At 36.8% G+C, this 21,966-nt stretch overlaps 1 protein-coding gene across 1 annotated transcript in view; it reads right to left on the reverse strand.

Annotated features, from left to right (window-relative positions):
• Nucleotides 1-3,161: 3,161 nt before the first annotated feature.
• Nucleotides 3,162-21,966, reverse strand: part of GATB (glutamyl-tRNA amidotransferase subunit B) — a 40,394-nt gene continuing 21,589 nt past the window's right edge. The window contains exons 6-13 of the mRNA XM_015825239.1: nucleotides 21,162-21,275; nucleotides 19,285-19,369; nucleotides 17,766-17,810; nucleotides 16,556-16,745; nucleotides 13,031-13,164; nucleotides 11,839-11,917; nucleotides 5,822-5,956; nucleotides 3,162-3,949 (exon numbers count right to left, since the gene is read on the reverse strand). Of these exons, the coding sequence (XP_015680725.1) occupies nucleotides 3,824-3,949; nucleotides 5,822-5,956; nucleotides 11,839-11,917; nucleotides 13,031-13,164; nucleotides 16,556-16,745; nucleotides 17,766-17,810; nucleotides 19,285-19,369; nucleotides 21,162-21,275 (908 nt within the window). The 3' untranslated portion in view covers nucleotides 3,162-3,823. The remainder of the gene's footprint in view (nucleotides 3,950-5,821; nucleotides 5,957-11,838; nucleotides 11,918-13,030; nucleotides 13,165-16,555; nucleotides 16,746-17,765; nucleotides 17,811-19,284; nucleotides 19,370-21,161; nucleotides 21,276-21,966) is intronic.

Genomic DNA, 21,966 nt, shown 5'->3' on the forward strand with positions numbered 1-21,966 from the left:
CATCTGTAAATCATTTTATATTGATTCTCTCTATATGCAGTTGATAGCGTCAATTTGCAATTTCTGTTCCATAATCTTTCCCATTCCTCTAAATTTATATTTCGCCCCACATTTCGTGCCCACGCTATCATTGGCCCCTTCACTATTTCTTCTTCTAACTCTATCTCTAATAGGTATTTATAAATTTTTGATAATAGTTGTGATGGTTTTTTCTTACTGTCTTGATCTTAGGCACTTCCAAACGGCTCACCAATCTCTCTCTGACTCCCATCAGCCACTGCTGTTGCTGTTCACTTGGCTGAAGGGTGGAAAGCATCTGGCTCCCCCATAAAGTTAAAACAGCCATGCAAAGTGTTAGCCTCTACCTTTTCATTTTTCACTGCTTGCATACATCACCACTAACATTATAGGCCCAAACCATTATCAAGGGAGCCACTCAGTTTGATTTTTCTCTGTTTCTCCTACTTCAAAAAGCAAACAAAAACTCACTTCAGTCTGGAACAATCAACCCAACAATAACAGACCAATTTTATTCTGCATCCAGACGAAAATGCATATTTGGCTTTCAGGCACAGGCTACCTGAATCCAGTTGTTTTGTGCATGGATTATTTTGTACATCTCTTTTAATTATCATCATGCAAAAATAGTGCTGTTCATGAAAATAGTCTTTATGCATGTAGAATATTATATTAAAGGAATAAAAGTAAATGTAAATCACGGGATGTCAATTTCCAATCAGGTTAATATCAACTTTATTCACTACAACTCTATCTGTCATTCTGGAAATAATCCATACTTTCACTGTGCCCATATGCCAATTACTATATTGCTTTGTGCCCTTTACACCATTCAATTATCTCGTGTTTTTAGGATCTTGACAAGGTTTAAATGAACACAATCGCTTTATCCCTAAAAAAATAAAGACACTAAAAAAGCAAAATTACTTTGAAGCAGTTAAGAAAAATTGTGGTGTGGAAAACCTTGAAGTTGTTTAGATAAATATTTTCCTCTTCATAATATTACACTTTATATTACTTGTACAGCAGGATTATAGAATCTAAAATGTGACTTTCAAATCGTATGTAACATATTTCTTTTAAATCGTTCCAGAATGGGGAGCTACATGGTAAAAAGTACCCCATTTCTCCAGTGCAAGATTGCATTGGTCCCACAAAGTTTAGCAAGGAGATAAGAGTAGACTCTTTTTCCCTTTTGTACCTAAAAGATGAATCAGCTGAGACAATATGCATGCAACTTAACAAACTTCTACTGTAAATTTCTCTGCAAGCATGCTTTAAAAAAGTTATTTAGCAAGCTTTGCAGATTGCATCATTGTAAATCACTCTTGTCTGTGAACCTTTTGTCTGTATACCTGCTTGTAACCATTAAGATAAAGAGAACCCAAAGATGCTTTTTCAAGAGGCAACTGGACTTTGTTTTCTTTGAAGATGTTTCGCTTCTCATCTGAGAACTCTCAAACTCTCAACTCTAACCCTTGCTAAAGGAAGGGGAAACAATGGCTGTATACTAGACAACATATTCTCCCCAAGAGTATTAGCATGAGTAAATTTTGCCTTAGTAGTTTCTTGATTAGGGTTTGTTTTCTGTTTGTCTGGTGTTAATCCCTGCTTATCTGGATATTGCTTAGTGGAAAGAATGTTTTCTAGTCTTTATATTTCTTTCTTACCTATTTGTGTCTTTTGAATGGGATGCAAATGTCATTTACTGTATGTCTGTCTATTTGTTATGTATATGTAAGGGTGTGGGTCTGTACATATGTTGTATATAGTATGTCTAGGTGTGTGTCATGTGTTTCACTTTGAGAGCGGGCAACTAAATTTCATTTTTGATGTGTGCCGTTGTGCCCACAGTAAAAAAATGACAATAAAGGTTTTCTTATCTTATCTCATTTTATTGGTGGCTGATTTGTCTGAAGGCCAATCTCCCAGGAGTTTCCTAACATTCTTGGATTTAGCTTGGTCTAGGACAGTGATGGCAAACCTTTTAGAGACTGAGTGCCCAAACTGCAACCCAAAACCCACTTATGCATCGTTGAGTGCCGGGTGGGTGTGGCCCATTGGCTGGGTGTGGCCCATTGGGTGGGCGTGGCTGCAGTGGTAACGGAAGACTGGGTGGGACTAAAAAGTTCAATCAATCAATTCCAACTTTGCAAGATCTTTTTTTTCCCCGCGAGAAGTTGAAATTGATTGAACCTTTTTTTTTTTTTTGCACATGGCAGCAGAGGCCTAAAGCGAAAAGGTTTTATAAAACTCAGCTGAAGGCCTAGGAGTGGGGCCACGGCGCGCGTGCCCACAGAGAGGACTCTGAGTGCCGCCTCTGGCACCCGTGCCATAGGTTCGCCACCACTGGTCTAGGATACTCGCATTTCCCAATTGAAACTATGGTTGAATTTATTCATGTATTGTGAGATTAAGAAGTTTTCACTATGTCTGGTGACTGGTAGTTGCTGTTCATGGATATGTTCTGCTAGTCTTTTGCCTGTCTGCCTTATGCAGAGGCTGTTACATGTATGTATGTAGATGATGCCTGCTTTTTACTTCTGGGGCTATTGGGTCTTTTGGTTTACTTAGGATGTTTTGAAGAGCTTTATATTTGGTTTATGTGTTATGGTGATGCTTTGTGGTTGTAATAATCTGTTGGTTGCTTCTGAGATGTATTTGATGTATCGTAGTGTTATCTTTTTCATAAATTTCTATGGTCAGGGCCTTTTTAAAAACGTGAGAGTATTCATTTTGTTAGATAGTATTGTATAAACAGTATGTTTCCTTTTTGTGCTATTGTTTCTACTTCCTATCTCTTAAGTATAAAAAGGTGGCAAAATCCCACCAATAGTTTAAACATCAATGGACAATTAAGTCCTGCGGGAAAAAGTTCTGTGCAACTGACAGTTCCAGATCTCTCTCCCCCCCCCCCCATTTTTGGTAAGCTGATGAGATACAAATTAGTATACCTTTCTTTGTTATTGCGCTCTTATTATTCAATAAAATATTTTTTTTGCTATTTCACCTCATCTGACCCTATTGTCTTAAGAGTCCTAAAGAATTCCTCTCCCGGCTGACTCCTGGCAACACAAAGATTCAGAAGAGGAACCCTATCTATGGGAAATGAAGAAGACTTTCCATTGAAATATGCTCAGTTTATTTTTGACTTTGAATTGTTGTGGGGAACCTAGGAAGGAATATAGGTATGTTCAGCGTCTTGAGGTATTTACAAAAATAAAGTGAGATAAAACATAAATAAAAATAAATAAACTTTAAAAACTTCAAATTCTGGCTTAGCATAGCGTGGGAACCCTATCAGTGTTTAGAGATGTGCCACAAGGCTTAAGTCAGTAAAGTATTCCCAGAATTGAGTCTGTAAAAAATAACAATGACTGGAGCTAGAAGATCCATTGTGCTAGGTTTTTTTTAAAAAAATCTACCTGTTTCATCTGCTGATTCTGTTGAACTCTTTGACACAAGACGAGAACTGATTTGATTATTTATAAGAAGCTACATTAAAAAGCTATAGTTAATATTATTTAGTTATCAAAAATGTATATTTTTTTGCTACATATCACAATATTACAAAAGCAGGTTTTAATCGAAAAACTCATGCACACTGCAGTCTTTTTCCTTCTTTGTAGAGTTTGTATTCTGAATCTATAGGAACATAAGAGGATAATAACTTAACATGCCCCACTCCCCCAAAAATGGCTAAAAATGATATATTGGTCTCAGCACTGCATTAAAACTTATACAACGGTTTGATGTTATGGAGAATGTTAAAAAACAATAGATCAGACACATAATTTTTAGTCCCCTATGATAGCAGCTTCTCTAGAATTTGTTTCACAGTTACAGGATCTGATCGTCCTCTTGTGGTCCTTTGGACATGTCCAATTATGGAATTCAGGACCTTGAGGTTGCCATTCTTTATCTCTGCCACCTAAATAGAGAAGTTTCATACACAATGGGTTATGATTGATTGTACTGAACATTATTATATAACAGCTTTTTACCATGTTTCTTTTTTCTCTGTTAACATGATGGAATGTTGTCAGGATTCAGGAGGAAAGGAACGCATTACAGAGGAGCAAAACACAGCACAGTTTAGATAGTTTGTGCAGGAGAGAGAGAGAATTAAAATGGCTCCTTCCTCGTAGTTCCCAAAGCATATGTTTATAGATTATAGTTTGGCAAGATTTCTGTCTATAGGTGAGGAACAAGAAAAGAAACTGCTTAGAAGACTCTTAATGTACCTTTCTTGCTTTGGGGAGCCTAATACCAATTGATGTACAGAAAACAAGAAAGACATATTAAGACTCTTCTTAACATTCTCCTTTATTGTTCCTCACCTATTCTTCACCTGTAGACAGAAATGTTGCTGAACTAAAACAGATTCCTTGCACTATAAAACATATACTCTGGGAACTAGAGGGAAGGGCCATTTTAATTCTCTTTCTCCTACACAAGCTATCTATAAACTATGCTGTATTCTGGAATGCATTGCCTCCCAGGAATCTGGATGACATTCCATCACAGTTAGTAAAAAGTTAGAGCCTTCCTTCTTAACCAAAAGGTTAGACTATTTTTTTTAAAAGAGGAAGAATCTTCCTGTAATAATGGAACCACATAAATCACAATAGTTTAATTGCAGGTACCTTAAATTAGATCCAATCTAGTAATTTATAATAATTTGTGTAAAAATCCTGCAAAAAAAATATATACAGGAATCAATTCATGTATGTACCGTAAACATGTTTTGCAACAGAAAATGCCAAGCCAAATTTAATCCGGGAGGGGGGTGTACTTTCATATATTAACCCCCTCCTACTGTTTCCCACAAAAAGGTACTTAGTTGCATCTTCTTTTTGAATGAGCAGGTTGCAAAACAGGTAACCATGGCAAGATCTGATTTTAAAGGAAAAGCAATACCATTACAATCTAATGTTTAATTTCTGGTTTTAAAAAAGTTGTTTTTAGATTGGACAATCTGCTGATTCTAGCAGTAAATTCTGAATTACATCAAACAATATGTGCCACATTAAACACTATTAGCAGCTAGGTACATTATTACAATAATCTTAATAATTGTAATAATATACAACTGCTGCTTCCAGAGAATCAAGTACATTCTAGATTAAGCTATTATTGAAAGGATATGTTTTTCTTCTAGCATCAAATTATTATTATTTATTTAAAAATAGCCTAATTTTCCAAGATAGCAGCGTAATTATTAATATGATTACCAAAACCATCTAGAAAGTGGTTTTAAATTTATTACAGGTTCCTAATGGCAAGAGGAGCCTTGCCTGGGCTGCCTTGTTATTAATAGATGTTAACATTTTTTTCATACTCAAAAGTACCTAGATAAGATTTCACTTATCTAATCATTATTAGCCTTTGGAGAGAACACAAATGTTCCTATTCCTTAGGTAGCTACATCTTTGAAGACTTTTTATTTTAAAGGTTTCAGAAAAATCAACATTGAACTATATCTTCAGGAACAAACAGAATTGTTTTTACACTGCTTATATGAAAGGGAAATGCCACTTTGCTGTCCAGGAAGCATTCAAGTCATGTAATCTGAGACATCTTCAGCAAGGAGGTGTTTAATTTTAAATGTTAGGTCATTTTCTGTCTTTTGTGGCCATTTCATCTGTCACGATGCAATTTGTTTCATTTTTCTCTCTCAAGAGTTGCCAAACAACATGGTAATCTGAATGGAAAAGGCAATTTACATTTCGTATCTCCACCACCCACCCTAAAGTGTCAAAACCTCTTTGTTCCCAATTTCCCTGTCTGTTATCAATATCACCTCTTTCTGATGGTCTCTCATCACAGTCTGACAGATACTCTCAAGTTCATTCCAATCCTGGATTAGATTGAGTTTCTTTTCTTTTACAATCAGAGATGGAGACTTCACTTCCCTCTTCCACATCTCTTCCAACACCTGCAGCATCAAGATAAAAGAAAATTGATGGCTGAAGTATGCCTCTTGTCTTTCAGAAGGCAAGACTGAGTTGAGAAGGCAAAGAAGGTAAAAAAGACAAGAAGTTAAGGCTTCAAAATTCCCCTTGTTACACAAAAAAGATACCAGTCTAAACAGGCAGAAAATTCATGCTTTGGTTTTCCACTTAATTCAAATACTGTTCTACTTCTTCAAATAAGGAGACTTCTGCGCGGACTAGCAATTTTATAGTTGTGTCCTAATTATTATTTTCATTCCAAATTGTTTTGATTGTTTTAGTTTTGCCTAGGGACCTCTTGAGAGACCGTGCAACTCCTGTTATATCTTTTCAGTCATGCTAAAACACAGCTAATAGCAGCAGCAATACCTCTACTTTAGAATTAGGAAACATTTTTATTGTCCTGAGCTGTTTTATAGGTCTTAAAAGGTTTTCTTAAAGGTTTGTTGTAGTTGTTAAGGCAACAGGCTAGAAACTGAAAGATTGTGACCTCTAACCTTGACTTAAACATGACGTTTTGGGCTCTAACCCTGCCTTAAACATGAAGCTTTGAGCCAGTCAGTCTCTTTCAGCCCTAGGAAAAAGGATTTCACTTCTGAAATCTCGTCAAGAAAACTGCAGGGACTTGTCCAGATGGTCACCACCAATCAACATTGACTTGTAGGGACCAAACCCAAAACATGCATTAAGTAGTAATTCCTGCCCTTGCTGAAAATATATTTCCTAGCTTGGATGGACTTTTGCTTTAGCTCACAAATGTTCTGAGGCTTTATATAAGAAAACACTCCTCAGTTTTCTACAATTCAATCATTTTCCTTTTTTCCCTATATATGATAAATATTAAAGAGAATAGTATCAACTCATCAGTCAGTTCTATAAAAACATAGGATTGTCCAATTATTTTGTAAAGGAGGTTAAATGAAATACAAGAATCATTTTCTACAGTACATGCTGACCAATGTGTATGAATATAGCCAATATCTTGGTCTGAATATAGTGAGCTGAATCTTAACCTTTAGGACACAATCAAATGAAATAGCAAAATTCATTCCCACAAAATTGTTTGCTAAACAGTCACAGGAGACAGTTTCTGATCAGTACAAGAAAAAGGAATAGAGTTATATAATTAAAACAAACCATACATTACAAAGCTATGGGAAGATTATATACAGGTAGTCCTTGTTTAGGGACCACAATTTGGACTGGCACCTTCACTGAAACAGTCATTATTATTATTAATAATAATAATAGTAAAGTTGGAAGGGACCTTGGAGGTCATCTAGTCCAACCCCCTGCTCAGGCAGGAAACCCTATACCATTTCGGACAAATGGCTGTCCAGTCTCTTCTTAAAAACTTCCAGTGTTAGAGCATTCACCACTTCTGGAGGCAGGTTGTTCCACTGGTTAATTGTTCTAACTGTCAAGAAGTTTCTCCTTAGTTCTAGGTTGCTTCTCTCCTTGCTTAGTTTCCACACGTTGCTTCTTGTCCTGCCTTCAGGCGCCTTGGAAAATAGCTTGACTCCCTCTTCTTTGTGGCAGCCCCTGAGATATTGGAACACTGCTATCATGTCCCCCCTCATCCTTCTCTTCATTAAACTAGACATACCCAGTTCCAGCAGCCGTTCCTTATATGCTTTAGCCTCCGGTCCCCTAATCATCTTTGTTACTCTTCTCTGTACTCTTTCTAGAGTCTCAACATCTTTTTTACATCACGGTGACCAAAACTGGATGCAGTATTCCAAGTGTGGCCTTACCAAGGCATTGTAAAGTGGTATTAACACTTCACGTGATCTTGATTCTATCCCTTTGTTAATGCAGCCTAGCACTGTGTTGGCCTTTTTGGCAGCTGCAGCACACTGCTGGCTCATATTTAGGTGATTGTCCACTAGGACTCCGAGGTCTCTCTCACAGTTACTACTATTGAGCAAGGTATCCTCTATACTATACCTGTGCATTTGGTTTTTCTTGCTTTTTTCACCATTGAATTTCATTTTGTTAGATAGTGCCCAGTGTTCAAGTCTGTCCAGATCCTTCTGTATCTTAAGCCTGTCTTCTGGAGTGTTGGCTATTCCTGCCAGCTTGGTGTCATCTGCAAATTTGATGAGTTCCCCATCTATCCCCTCGTCCAAATCGTTGATGAAGATGTTGAAGAGCACTGGGCCCAGAACAGAGCCCTGGGGCACCCCACTACACACTTCCCTCCATGTAGATGCGGTTCCATTGAGGACCACACGCTGAGTACGGCCGGTCAGCCAGCTACAGATCCATCTGGTGGTGATGCTGTCTACCCCATATTTTCCTATCTTGTCAAGTAGTAGGTTTTGATCTACTTTATCAAATGCCTTACTGAAGTCCAAGTAAATTATGTCCACAGCATTCCTCTGGTCCATTAATTTTGTCACTTGGTCAAAGAATGCAATAAGATTTGTCTGGTATGATCTATTTTTGACAAACCCATGTTGGCTTTTAGTAATGACTTTGTTTGCCTCTAGGTGTTCACTGATTCATTGTTTGATTATCTTTTCCAGGATCTTCCCAGGTATTGAAGTCAGGCTGATAGGTCTGTAATTTCCTGGGTCCATTTTTTTTCCTTTTTTGTAGAAGTGAAATCGCAACTGTGCTTACCATGTTACTTCACCTTTCCTTTGTTTTACAGACCTAAGAAAGCAGTAAATGCAATATTTGGCCAGTTACTTTTTCCTTACTATCATAACAGGTGAACAGGTGCTAAACTAGCAAGTCATTAAATGAGCACTACCTGTAATGCAAAATCTATGGCACCTCTAACCAATTTATTTATTTTGTAAAGCACAACTATATGCAACAATGTGTCAGTCTGGAATAATTATTTCCTAATGTTATAATGCTTCCCAGCTTTGTAGTCAAGCTACATCACAATTGTAAAAATATCTAGAAACAGCTACTTAAAAGAGAAACATTATTTGGGCATTTTCTATGTTGCACTTGCTTCTGTTTCAAACATACATGCTGTGACACAGAAGGTGCCCTTTTAAAACAGCTGTTTCTTCTCAATTTTCCAGAGAAGAAATAATACAATGCTTGTCATGCTGGAAATTCTGTACTATTAATGTATGTATGCTAAAAATGTTTCAAATGCAGCAATTCCACTCATAATTAGCAATTCCTTAACAAAATTAGATGACTGAATTAAGTATAACATAGTTTTATTGTGTTATACAGTACTTAAGTATAACAGTACAGTACAGTTTTCTTATAACAAGTAAGAATACTGTCCAAGAATTTAGTTATGGTTGATAATAGTTGTATATTCAGTGCAATGATCTGTAGCTGACTCTATTCTCTATTAAGCTGTACTTGTCCTGCTGGAGACCATAACAGCCTAATAACAATGTAAAGTGGGGTAACCGCTGTACAAAATTTACATTGGTTGGGAAAGAATAATAAGTCCCATGGTAAAATGTTCAGCAAATGTAACTATTTATTGATTTAAATGAAGTACTGATCAAAATTTTTGTACTCCTAAGAAATATAAGTGCAATACATCCAGACCGTAGTGCAAGGATAATAGATGCCTTAAGAATCAGTGCTGTACCAGAGAAAAGGACAATGACCTTGTGCTCATTAAAATTGACATTTAATGCTTTACTATATAGGATACCCTGCTTTATTGTAAGTTGTCCTCCCATTTGTTTTGGAAGATAAAAGAGCTGAGCAATTTTCCAGTAGTATAATTACAGTCAGCACTATTACACTGGGCACTGATTTTCATTTAATGACATCTAGGGATATTGAACTAATTTTATGTTAAACGGTTTAAATATTCAGTATGGTTGCTTTTCAAATATTCCAGAATTTTTGTCACTTTTTACATTAAAAATTACAATTTAGCTTTGGAGGCCATATGTGACTTGGAAAGCACAGGCTGAGGAGCTCACAAGAAATAAACAGATTGAACTGTATAAGCTGGTAGAAGAAGTTGCCCAGGATGGATAGTTTTACAGAAATAAAACAAACTTAAACATATCACAATTTTCACCCACACTATGACTTCAAAATATTCATAAAGATCAAGTCCTATCTATATACCAAGATATCATTACCATGTAAATTATTTCAAGAGTGGTTAAGGGTAGCCACGGGCCATATATTTTTACTTTCTGGAGAATATGTTTAGATATCCTTTCCTATCTTGCCTTATTTCCTTATCTATTTATTCTTTAGAAAATCACATTTAGGAAAGAACCATTATCTTGTATCTTTTTACTTGAATTGATTAAATAGGCCACCATATTGACAAAATCTTAACTGTTTAAGGAAAAAATAATCAATAAAAATAGATCTAAAAGAAGGGTGCTGAGGAGATAGGTCATAAAAACAGAAAACTAAGTCAAAGTTAATTCCAAACTTTTTTCCATTTTGAATTTTAAAACAAAGTACCGTAAATAGTAATATCCCTTAGAGAACATATGGGTTTCATTCTGATAAACAGTGTAGTGGGATCAAGATTAATAAAACAATTCAAGATATTTACCTTCAGATAAGATGTACTCCAAATGGTAATGAAGGAGTATTTCTTACCTTTGAAAGTTGGGAATTTCAGGCTAAGAAAGTCTATAGTATGTAATTATTCTGTTTACTGTAGCAATTTGTTGCTGTATGGATATATTTATAGTTTTGCATTTTTACTTTTGGGTAATTGTTCATCCCATCTGCATAGGACTTTGTACTCTTTAAGAGACTATATTCTTAAGAGTAGGAGAAGCTACTTTTGCCAAAGAAAATGAACATGTTTCTCTAGCAAAAATAAATGGCCAAAAAACCATGCATACATACACACACCTTTCTATAGGAGCATGAAGATCTATCTCCATTAGAACATTCAAATTTAAACAAACATTTCTTAAGAAATGTTACTCAGCTTAATAACACATGTTAAAATTATCTCTTGCTAATCATAATAAGAAATTGGGTGGTTTTATACTCTTGGTTAACCTTATTTGCACTTTCTTCATTAACTATTTTCAGCCATACTAAAAAAGTCAATTCATCTAAATAAATAAATCATATGACACCTTGATGAAAGAACAGTTAGGCAACTATTTTTTGTACACATTGTATTGTGTACTGCATTGTACACTAAAAGTTATAGAACTGAAAATAGCTAATGAAGCAGATTCAAATAAATTAACCATGTTAACTATATTCATAAATTAATTGATAAGGCCAAATAAATATTTATAACATCAATTAAAAAAAAACACTCTCTTAGATGGAACCAAAGTTCTATGTGATGAGTATGTAGACCTTGTTCCATTTTTTAAAAATCTGAAGACTCCATATAAGGAGTCTTCAATTCTTCTTCAATCAAGGACTAACACAAGGTAGAAGTGGACACATATGTCTTCATTAGTTCTTGACTGTCAAATTAACACCATCACATTATTGACAATTTTCACTTTCGATCATCTGAAGACAATAGGTGAAAGGTAGATAACTGTCAGGCAGCTTACCGGTGAAGAACAATTAAGAAGGTCAGTTGATCTTTATCCTTCCAATCTCCAAAAGAAATGTTTGAAATCAAGAGAATTATATTTATTGTCACATCTCATTTGGACTTGAAGCTAGACCATATGTCCACTGTTTAAATAGAATTTAAGACTGGATTTAAGTCTGGGTGATATGTAAATACTTCTCATACCAGCAGCCCACACTGGTTGTACATTCCTAATATCTTAACACACTTATGAGGTTTGTGGAAATAGCAGAAAATTTTCCTTTTGGGTTTTTTGTTTTAAATTGAGTCAGAGTTATAAATTATACAAGTTATTGAAATACACTTTGACAGAAACAAGCCCTATAGGAAAATAATATTCCAAACAAATACCTCTTTGGCTGCTGAAGATGAAATTTTTCTACTTGATATTAGGTCCAGTAATTCAGCCAAAAGAACAGGAGTGACTGGACTAAACAATAAAGCAAATAAAACAAATTAGAAATGATACAACCTTCTTGATTCAGCAGGCTCATAAAATATTCTGTATCACATACTCAAGAAGTATTGTTGTTAGGGAGTGCTTACTGCTGGAAAGGGGATGTGGCAGTTCCCAAAAGTAAATTACCAGAAGACTAATGAATGTGTTTGCCACCTTCCACTTTTTTCTTGTCCCCAAAAATATTCATTCAACTGCCAATTTATTTCTGCGTTCTTTATTGTCAGGCAATTTATTTGTGCAAATTCTACACCCATTCAACCTCCTCCTTCCCCAAAAATATCAAAAGTTGGCATACTCTACTACTCCAAGCTGGCACATAGATGGAAGTATTTTATATGCATGAATGCATGTATATTGTTAGTTATGCTACATTTTCCATTCCATTTTGTTGCCTTAAGAAAGATGTCCTTTCCAGATGACAGTTTCTTACAAGAGGCCATAGTTGGTCCTGCAAATCCATGACCATAGAAAGTCTCAGAAATACAAGCTCAGGTTCATAGTACTTCGTTTATATTGCATATTAGGCTTTTATCATACATGCCCTATTCCAGCTTTCATCATGCAGAGTTACAAGTCAGCATTTGCAATACGTTTGGTGGTGTACCTCATTGAAAGCAATGCACTGATAACTGATATTTGCATTCTTTAAAGTGTATATGGCTAGCTGTTCCTAAAACAACACTCTCCAGATATTTGAATTATAACTCTCATATTGGCATGCCATCTGCAAATATTGGATTTTTCCCCCCAAATTCTCATCTGGAAAGCACCAAACGGGCAAAGGCTCTTATGGATATTACTTATTTTACATTTCCTTCCTTCCCTTCTTACTTTGATCATGGGAGACATTAGTTTCCTAGGGATGGATCTTCTCCCTCTAAGCAAATGTTTAGAATAACTCTGCTTTAACAAAACAAATATTCAGATGAAAAACTGAATCCTGCAGACTGCTGTGATAGCACATTCACAGAATCCTTTATTTATATGCCCATAAGTCATCAGAAGATGTAAGTTTGAAGTTTGAAAAAGTAATTATTGGCATAGAAGATCTGTTTGATCAAAGTGAAAGATCTAAAGCCTCACCTTTCTTTTACAGTAATGTTATATAATTTTAGGTAACTGAGGAAATTATTTATAACCCAGCCAATCACTTTTTTGGGATTCATTTCTGTTGCATTCACAACGCTTTCAAAAAAATCCATTAAGCCATCTTCATTCTGTTAAGAAAGAAAATGTATTTAAACATAGCAACCAATTAACTTTTCCCTCAACAATCCATATCTTCAGATTTGAATTCATTAGTTGTGTGATATAATTAATCTCTTGACTGTTTCATAATTCCCAGCAGTTCAAGAAACTATATAGTTCCAACAAAGCCATGGCATGAATCGTCAATGAAATTGCTTGATTTAGAAGAGATCCATTTCTTTGCCAGTCCTGCTGATCTAGATAATATTATCATTAATTCACTTCTAAATGGAGATGATTACCACACATATGGAATTGATTACAATTCTATGTCTTCCATGCTGCGGTATGCAGATTTTTACTAGTAGCTGACTAAAATTTAGAAACAGGGAAGTACAAGAACAGCTAATCAACCAATATTGTTTCCTGCCCAAATACATTTCCTTTCTCTGAAAAATATACAATAAGTTTTTTATTCTAGCATATTATGAGGGAAAGAACCACAAGAAAAAGCTATATGACTACTGAATCAAGATCTCCACAACCTCTAAACATAGGAGAAGCAGCATGAGGGCATCATTTGATTGGCACAGGGTAGAGATGTATAGCTAAATATCATCAGCATAGCAATGATATTTAACTCCCTGCCACCATGTAGATGTTAACAGGAGCGAATGGAATTTAGGGCCCCGAGAAACCCCACAAAGTAGGGATTTAGATCCTTCCTATCCCAACTGTAACTAGAACTGAAAAAAGGAGAATTTTTTCAACACTGATTTCTCACACACATACATTGCTAATCCCTGAAGCTGTTTCACCACAATACCATAAGCAATGATACCAAAAACTGCTGAGAGATCAAGGAGGCCAGGATAGATATATTACCATCATCCTGGTCCCAACAAAGTCACAAACAAATGCAACCTGTACATGTAGTCCTCAACTTACAACAGTTCATTTAGTGACCATTCAAAGTTATGACGGCACTGAAGAAAGTGACTTATGACCATTTTCATAGTTACGACCTTTGCAGCATCCCCTTGATCATGTGATCAACTTCTGATGCTTGGCAACTGGTTCATATTTACGACTGTTGCAGTGTCCCAAGGTCATGTCATCACTTTTGCGACCTTCTGACAAGCAAAGTCAGTGGGGAAGCCAGATTTACTTAACAATCAGATTACTAACTTATCAACTGCAATGATTCACTTTATAACTGTGGCAAGAAAGGTCGTAAAATCAGGCAAAGTTCACTTAATAAATGTCTCACTTAATAACAGAAATTTGGGGCTCAATTGTGGTTGTAAGTTGAGAACTACCTGTACAATATTTCAGTATTAAACCCCCATGTACTAAATGTTATATATTGTGAATTAAAATATGCATCTGTATCTTGAGAGAAGAACAAAGTACATAATGTGTTGATTAGCTTCTATCTGTTATAAAAAATATTAAGCAACATGCAAATATTTACAACAACAAAAGAGTACAAATATATATATATATATATATATATATATATATATATATATATATATATATATGTTTTTTGAGGTTTTCACGGGTGTTTATATGTGAGTCTTTGGTCATTCGGGTTTTCTCCCGTGTAAGATTAGAAGCCTGATGATGATTAAAACTTAATTTCCTGTCACACGTCCCCACTGATTTTGGGAATAGAATATGCCTATACAAGCAATAAAGACTAATTCATGTGTGCAGACGATTGATCAATACAGAATTCATGCAAGCATCATTTAGCGCAGAGGTCCCCAACCTTTTGGCACCAAGGACAGGTTCTATTGAGAAAGGTTTTTCTGCAGACCGGAGAGTGCATGATTTTGTGCGCTGCCTGCATTCCACGGATGGGACTTTGCTTATTTGTGCGGACCGGTTGCGGGCATGCCGCGGCCCAGTACCGGTCCACAGACCAGGGGTTGGGGACCCCTGATTTAGCGTACATCCCCCCTAATTTTCGGAAGTATCAAAGAGTTTTTTACCCTTTCTCATTCTGACATGCTTAGGAGTCCCAGGACAAAGCAATCCTTAAGGCAGACCATCCTTCCTTCCTTCCTTCCTTCCTTCCTTCCTTCCTTCCTTCCTTCCTTCCTTCCTTCCTTCCTTCCTTCCTTCCTTCTTTCCTGCCTGCCTGCCTGCCTGCCTGCCTGCCTGCCTATCTTTAATTAGTTTGTGGCAAGTTTAATGGCCAAAGTTACAATGGCATTTTAAAAAGTGACTTACAGTCCTCAGATGTATGACCGTAGCAGCATCCCCATGATCACATGATCAAAATTTGGGTGCTTAGCAACTAGCATGAATTTATGATGGCTTCAGTATTCTTCCCACCCAGCTTCCAACAAGCCAAGTCAATTGGGGAAGCCAGATTGATTTAATGATTGTATGATTCATTTACCAACTGCAAACATTTGCTTAAAATCATGGCAAAAAGGTTCATAAAATTGGGCATGATTCACTTAACAACTGCCTTGCTTAGCAACAGAAATTCTGGTCCCAATTGTGGTCATAAGTTGAAAACAACTTGTACTCAATATGTCATTCCTTACATATCTATAGCGCACAACTTATTATGTTTACACCACTGTTTCACTGTTTTTATTATAGACTTACTGGATATAGTATATAATTAATATGAGTATTTATGTATTGCCCTAATTTCAAGGACTTGTTAACCTCTCTAATTATACTGATTTTTTAAAAACTTTATAAACAACATGGGATATGATGGAGAAAGATGTATTGTAGCAAGTGCTGATTGCAATTAGGATATCTAGTGGAAATTTAATAATACGTGCTTTGAAATCCATCAAAACATGAATGCAACATCAAATGGAGTAAGCAAAGGGATATATATATATAACTCCTGAGGTCTGTACTTTTCTAATACAGTTTAGAAAAACACACAAGTCAGATGAATTTAGATTATCTGGGTGTCTCGGGGTATCCAGAAAATTGGGGGCGGAGATGTTTTCATACTTAAATTTAGACAGAATGGATGACAAAGACCTATTTTTTTGTACCAGAAATATTAATATATTAATCCTGGCTTCAAGTGGTTGGTATCCGTCATATGTATTCAGTTTACAATGATATAAGATTTCAAAAGAAGTCTGAAACCTATCAGAGAAGGTTACATTATGAGATTTAAAAATATTTAATGAAACAGTGAAACTTTTGCACTCTTTAATTTACTTCAGGGGTAGTCAACCTTGGCTCTTTTATTTATTTATTTATTTATTTATTAATTAATTGAATTTTTACCCCGCCCTTCTCCTTGTGGACTCAGGGCGGCTGACAGCCTGATAATTCCTGGCTCAGGAATTCTGGGAGTTGAAGTCCACGAGTCATAAAAGAGCCAAGGTTGACTACCCCTGATTTATTTGATCATTTGATCAATAGAGTTACCTGTAAGATAAAGCTGTGTTGAGTCTGAATCCCATAACGTTCAACAAACTTTGCTCTTTTGACACTAGGGAGATCTGGAAGCCTCTCCCGAATCCAATCGATATTTATTACTTGCTGGTCATTTATATGAGTAGGCAAGGATTTAGCATCATAAAGAATCAATGGAGGAAGATTTGGCTCAGGCATGAACCTGGAGGAAAACAACAACAAAATAACATTTATTTTGATTTTTTTTTAAATTAAATTTGCTATACACAAAAACACATGGCTAAGTTGAGGCTCCACATAAGAACAAACTGACAATACAACCAATCACACACACAAGGACGTCAAGGCTGAGAACAATCCTCTGAGCAGGAACAGATAAACTCCAATTTGTAAGATGTAATTGCCTTCTGAAAGTCGTTAGTTTTTAAATGTCTACCATTCAAATGGTTTTATATTCTTCTCCAGAAAAGCAATAAAATACAGATACTACTCATCCCATGCCAAATGGGATTGGTTATTCAGCTGGCAACATACTTTGGTGAAAAGTGAGATGAAGTTGATAAGAACACTTCATGTGGACTGAAACCCCCCTTGTTATGAATCTCTGGAGATTTAATGGAAAAAGGAAGTTGTGCTAAGAGTCCAGTTGCCATCTTTGGTGAAGTGCCCTGCTAAGTAAAGCGAGTGACAGCATCTAAGGACAAAGGCTTTATGGAAGAGGACACTGATTCAAGATGTCAAGAAAATATAGCGATTAAATCCTAGTTTCAGCCTTGCAGAACCAAATGATGGATCTGCAAACTTAATTCAAGCTTTATATCTCTCTGTAAGAGAGATGCACAAGCAATGAAATAACAGTAGCAATTGTAGTAGTCATACTTAATAACTATGTTTGATTCACAGAATTATGACATGGAAGAGATGGAGAAATTCAACTTCTCATGCTATTTCTCTCCTACCCTGTAAAGTGCTTGGAAAATAGGCCTGGAAAATAAAGCGGGATTTCAGAAAACTGAATGGAAGAGTCCCTGCAAGCAGGAAGCTTCTGCCTATTTTCAAATCCAACCCTTTTTCTTCAAATCTTACATATCACAGCATCCTTCATTCAGGAGAGTTCCCGAAGGTATTTAAGGTGAAGAAAGGAATTGAATGGGTGGAAAAATCATAACTCATCATATATATATATATTTGCCTGAATGCAACAAAGCATAAATAAAATTACCGATAATCTTGTTTTCCTTCTTTGTCCCTCATTGGCACAGTGCGTCTATAAAAGCAAAAAAAAAAAAAAAGCAATTATAAGAACTGGATTTAGCAAACCTGATAGTTACATAAGTGATTCTACCTCACGTTAAGAGCTTTCACATATTCTTATTACAATGTTTAATATCATGTGACCTGGATCTGCCAGTGGATGGTTTCTTTTGCCATATAATCCTTAAAGGCATGAGTTGATTATCTAAAGATCACAGCAACTAATTGTAAATGAATATGTTGTGCTTACTTGGTGGTTTCTATCTCTTTCTATCTCCAGATGGAAGAAGATACAAACCACCAAGTTAGCACAGCATATTCATTTGTAATTCTTTCGTAGAGGCGTGGTGGCGTAGTGGCTTAAGGATGCTGGACCTGCCAACCAGAAATGGTTAACACTCTGGCGGTTAGAGCTCCGGTAGCACTGCTGGATGGGGTGAGCTCCCGTCACTTATATTTAGCTCATGCCCTGCCCACCCAGCAATTTGAAACCATTATTTACAGTGGGAAAGGCTTGCTGCATAAGGAAAATGGGAGCCGGTGCTAAGCCTGCCCAGACTCAGGGTGAGATCAGCAGGAGAGGCCCTGAAGGTATCATTAAACCAACTGCTGCTAGTCAGCTGGTGCAAGCCAGTTCACCCCCCCCATAGCACAACGTGGAGAAGCGTGCAAACACGAAACTGAACGTACTAGCAATTCACCTGTAACATAAGAGTGTAGATCTTCCTAACAAATGTATACCATATGAAATAAAATTAAAAAAATATTCTTCTATGTAAACTTATATAGCCAACTATGGTTGAATACTGTCCTGACCTAAGTAAAAAAAATCTGAGTATACAGTATCATAAGTCAAATTTAAAGGAGTAGAGTAGAGTAGAGTAGAGTAGAGTAGAGTAGAGTAGAGTAGAGTAGAGTAGAATAAGAGTTGGAAGGGACCTGGGAGGTCTTCTAGTCCAACCCCCTGCTTAGGCAGGAAACCCTATACAGAAAAATGGTTGTCCAATCTCTTCTTAAAAACTTCCAGTGTTGGAGCATTCACAATTTCTGGAGGCAAGTTGTTCCAGTGATTAATTGTTCTAGCTGTCAGGAAATTTCTTAGTTCTAGGTTGCTTCTCTCATTGATTAGTTTCCATCCAAAGAATTAACATTGAGACAGCACATTAATTTAAATAATAAACACCTTATTTTAAGTAACTTTCAGTGCTGTGAGCAGCCAAATCCCAGAGATGGAGCAGCTACCTAAAGCCAAACTACCACAGGGTGAAACCATATAGAGAACTTTAAAAAGGTAGATGATCACAAGTCCAAAAGTTGTATCAACACGCAAAAGGTACACATTTTTAAGTACAAGAATGCTAGGTAGCTAATAATTCTGCTTCTGCTTTCAGATATTGTAATTTTCTTTTGATTTCTTCTATCTACTTATGGTTGGGGTAAATTATAAACAATCCCTACAAACACCAAAGTGGAAGGAAACCTCTTACCCAAGCTTATAGTCAAAGGCTCTAGTTTCATTTAGAATGGTTCCTCCATTCTCCAACTCTTCAATCTGCCTGTGTATTTCATAGTCTTGAAGAAATAAATGAACAGTCTAGGTTAGCTGTTGCATACTCACCTATTTCTCTCGATCAGCCCAAGCAAAAATGATTTTTAAGTCTTATTAAAATCATGATGATTATTAGCAAAAGAGATACACGAAGCTATATTGTAACAGCCAAATGCTGTGATATATAGGCACACTTAGGGAATTTCATTGTGAATATAAGCCTATTCTTTAATTCCTCCATGCTATGGATTCAGATTGCTTATACATTTTATAACACCTTTACTTCTTAGGCTTTTATTTGGCCATTCTGTGTCTGTATGTGTAAGAGGCTTCTACCTCTGTCTCCTGCTTGTTTTGGGTGACCATAATAAGTCAGTTTGCCCGTTTCTTCCTTTTGATTTTATTCTCAGTTGGATTTTCCCCATCCAATCTTTTTCTTTCTTTCTGAGGAAATTAGGATGGAGGAATCTCCATCTCGTCTTTGGCTGAAGCGATGACATCTCTTCTTTCTTTCTGGCTTCTCTATATGCTCCCCTCCTGACTCTACAGCAGGCAGCAGAAAGGAATTTCCGTCTTTTCTATGTTATGCAATTTCTACATTGCTTGTTGGGAACGCTCCCATTTCTTTTGCTTCTCACTTCCTCTGCTTCCTCCAATAATTCTCTTCTCCCACAGAGAGAAGATGTTGAAGCATGAACAGTGAACTTTGGCATGCAAAGATATTGCAAGCAGAATTATTGAAGGAGATGTGGCTGGCTTTGTAATTAAAGAAAATAAACTTGCCGTTGAGCTTCTTCATTATGTAGAAGAGAGAAATAGGGTAGAAAGCCAGAGTGATTTCCAATGGCAGTGGGACTAACAACGAAAATCAACAGAAATTTTATTCATTTGTTTGTTTTTTATGCTGCCCATCTCCCTGACACAGCAACTATGGGCAGCATAGACATTAGAAACTGGAATGCTTATAGAAAGTTGTAGCATCATCCAGCTGATTCTTGAGAAGATATATAAATCTTAATAAGATTTAAATTTTTCTGTTGCAGAAGAAGCTCTACTAATAAAAAACAACAATCATAAACTCAGCTTTGTAACATGTCTTTACATTATTAATGCGCACCTATGGTGTGAGTTTGCTGTAGGTCCTTTAAAATAACGGAAAAATTATTAGAAAAGAAATAAAATCAGTAGGTATATTACCTGTAAGGTATATTTACAGCAATGATATAAGAGTAATTTCTTAAAAGGAAAGATAGCAATATCATTCTCCTCCCAACCATCTGTCAACATTTTTCCATTGCTTCAAACTGGGAGTTCAAGACTGCATCAATAACCATTTCCTAATAGTTTTATGGAATGAAAAGTACAGATAGCCCTTGACTTATGACTACAGTTGGTATCAGAATCTCAATTGTTGAGCAAAGTGGTCATTAGTCAAGATGCCCACTTGACTGCTTCATTCAATGATCATAATCCTGGCTCTCCCACATCTGGTTAGTAAGCAACTGTGTGGATCTTTAAGCAGTGGTGCAAAAGAGCTGCCTGGCAAAGGAGGGAAGCAGCATTCCTCCATGCATGGGAAGGAACTTCTGTGCTGGAGGACAGGAATGAAACAACCGGTCATAAGTCAAGGACTATCTATAATGTAAATTAACTTTACATTCTATATCAACATGGCACAGATGGGGAATTATATATGCAGTTTAAAGACTTAATATATTTGCATCAGTATTAACTGCCTAATTCTACAAATACATTTTGTTGGGGACAAAATTTCAAATTTCTAGGATTTCAGTTAGGAAGAAAAAATTTATTTACCTATTGCCTTTGCGAGAAATCGAGCACTGTTGATATTCTTCACTTCAGTCCTTGTTCCATAAATTTGGCCAGGACGATGTATAGACACATTTGCATCTACTCTCAACTGGCCCTCTGAAAAAAATATTAGCAGTTGAATAAAACCATACCGCTTGCAAAAGAAATTGCAAAATTGCCACAAAAGATTATATGATGATTATCCAAGGCTTGTATTTCCTTAGGCTCTCTAGAGCAGTGGTGGCGAACCTATGGCACGCGTGCCAGAGGTGGCACTCAGAGCCCTCTCTGTTGGCACACGAGCCACTGCCGCCAACAGCAGGTGCATCAGGCCACCACTGCCACCCGGAGCAGGAGCCCCGCCCAGCACAAAGGAGGCGAAGCAGCCGACTAGCAAGCTCGAGTAGAGGTGGTAGAGCAGAAGTCGCCATCCATTGTTGATTGGTGGACTGGAAGAAAAGGGAGGGGGAAGCATTATGCATGCATGTGTGCACGGGGCCACGAGCACGCACGTGCTGCGTGATACTAGCCCTGCCCCGTTCTTGCATGGTGCAGCGCCTTGTATCTGCACCCCACGGCACGGCCTTTTTGCGCCTTGCAGTACGGTAGCCCATTTTTGCGCCACCGGTTTTTGCGTGCCAGAGGCAGCACTCAGAGGCATTTCCCTGCCCCTCCATGAGGGCACCACAATGCTGATGTGGCCCTGGCACTTTGCGATAAATAAGTGGGTTTTGGATTGCGGTTTGGGCACTCGGTCTCTAAAAGGTTTGCCATCACTGCTCTAGAGGAACCTATGGCCCTTCAGCTA

Source organism: Protobothrops mucrosquamatus, unplaced genomic scaffold, assembly GCF_001527695.2.
Source record: "Protobothrops mucrosquamatus isolate PMUCROS unplaced genomic scaffold, P.Mucros_1.0 scaffold2556, whole genome shotgun sequence".
In the NCBI taxonomy this organism is placed as follows: Eukaryota; Metazoa; Chordata; class Lepidosauria; order Squamata; family Viperidae; genus Protobothrops; species Protobothrops mucrosquamatus.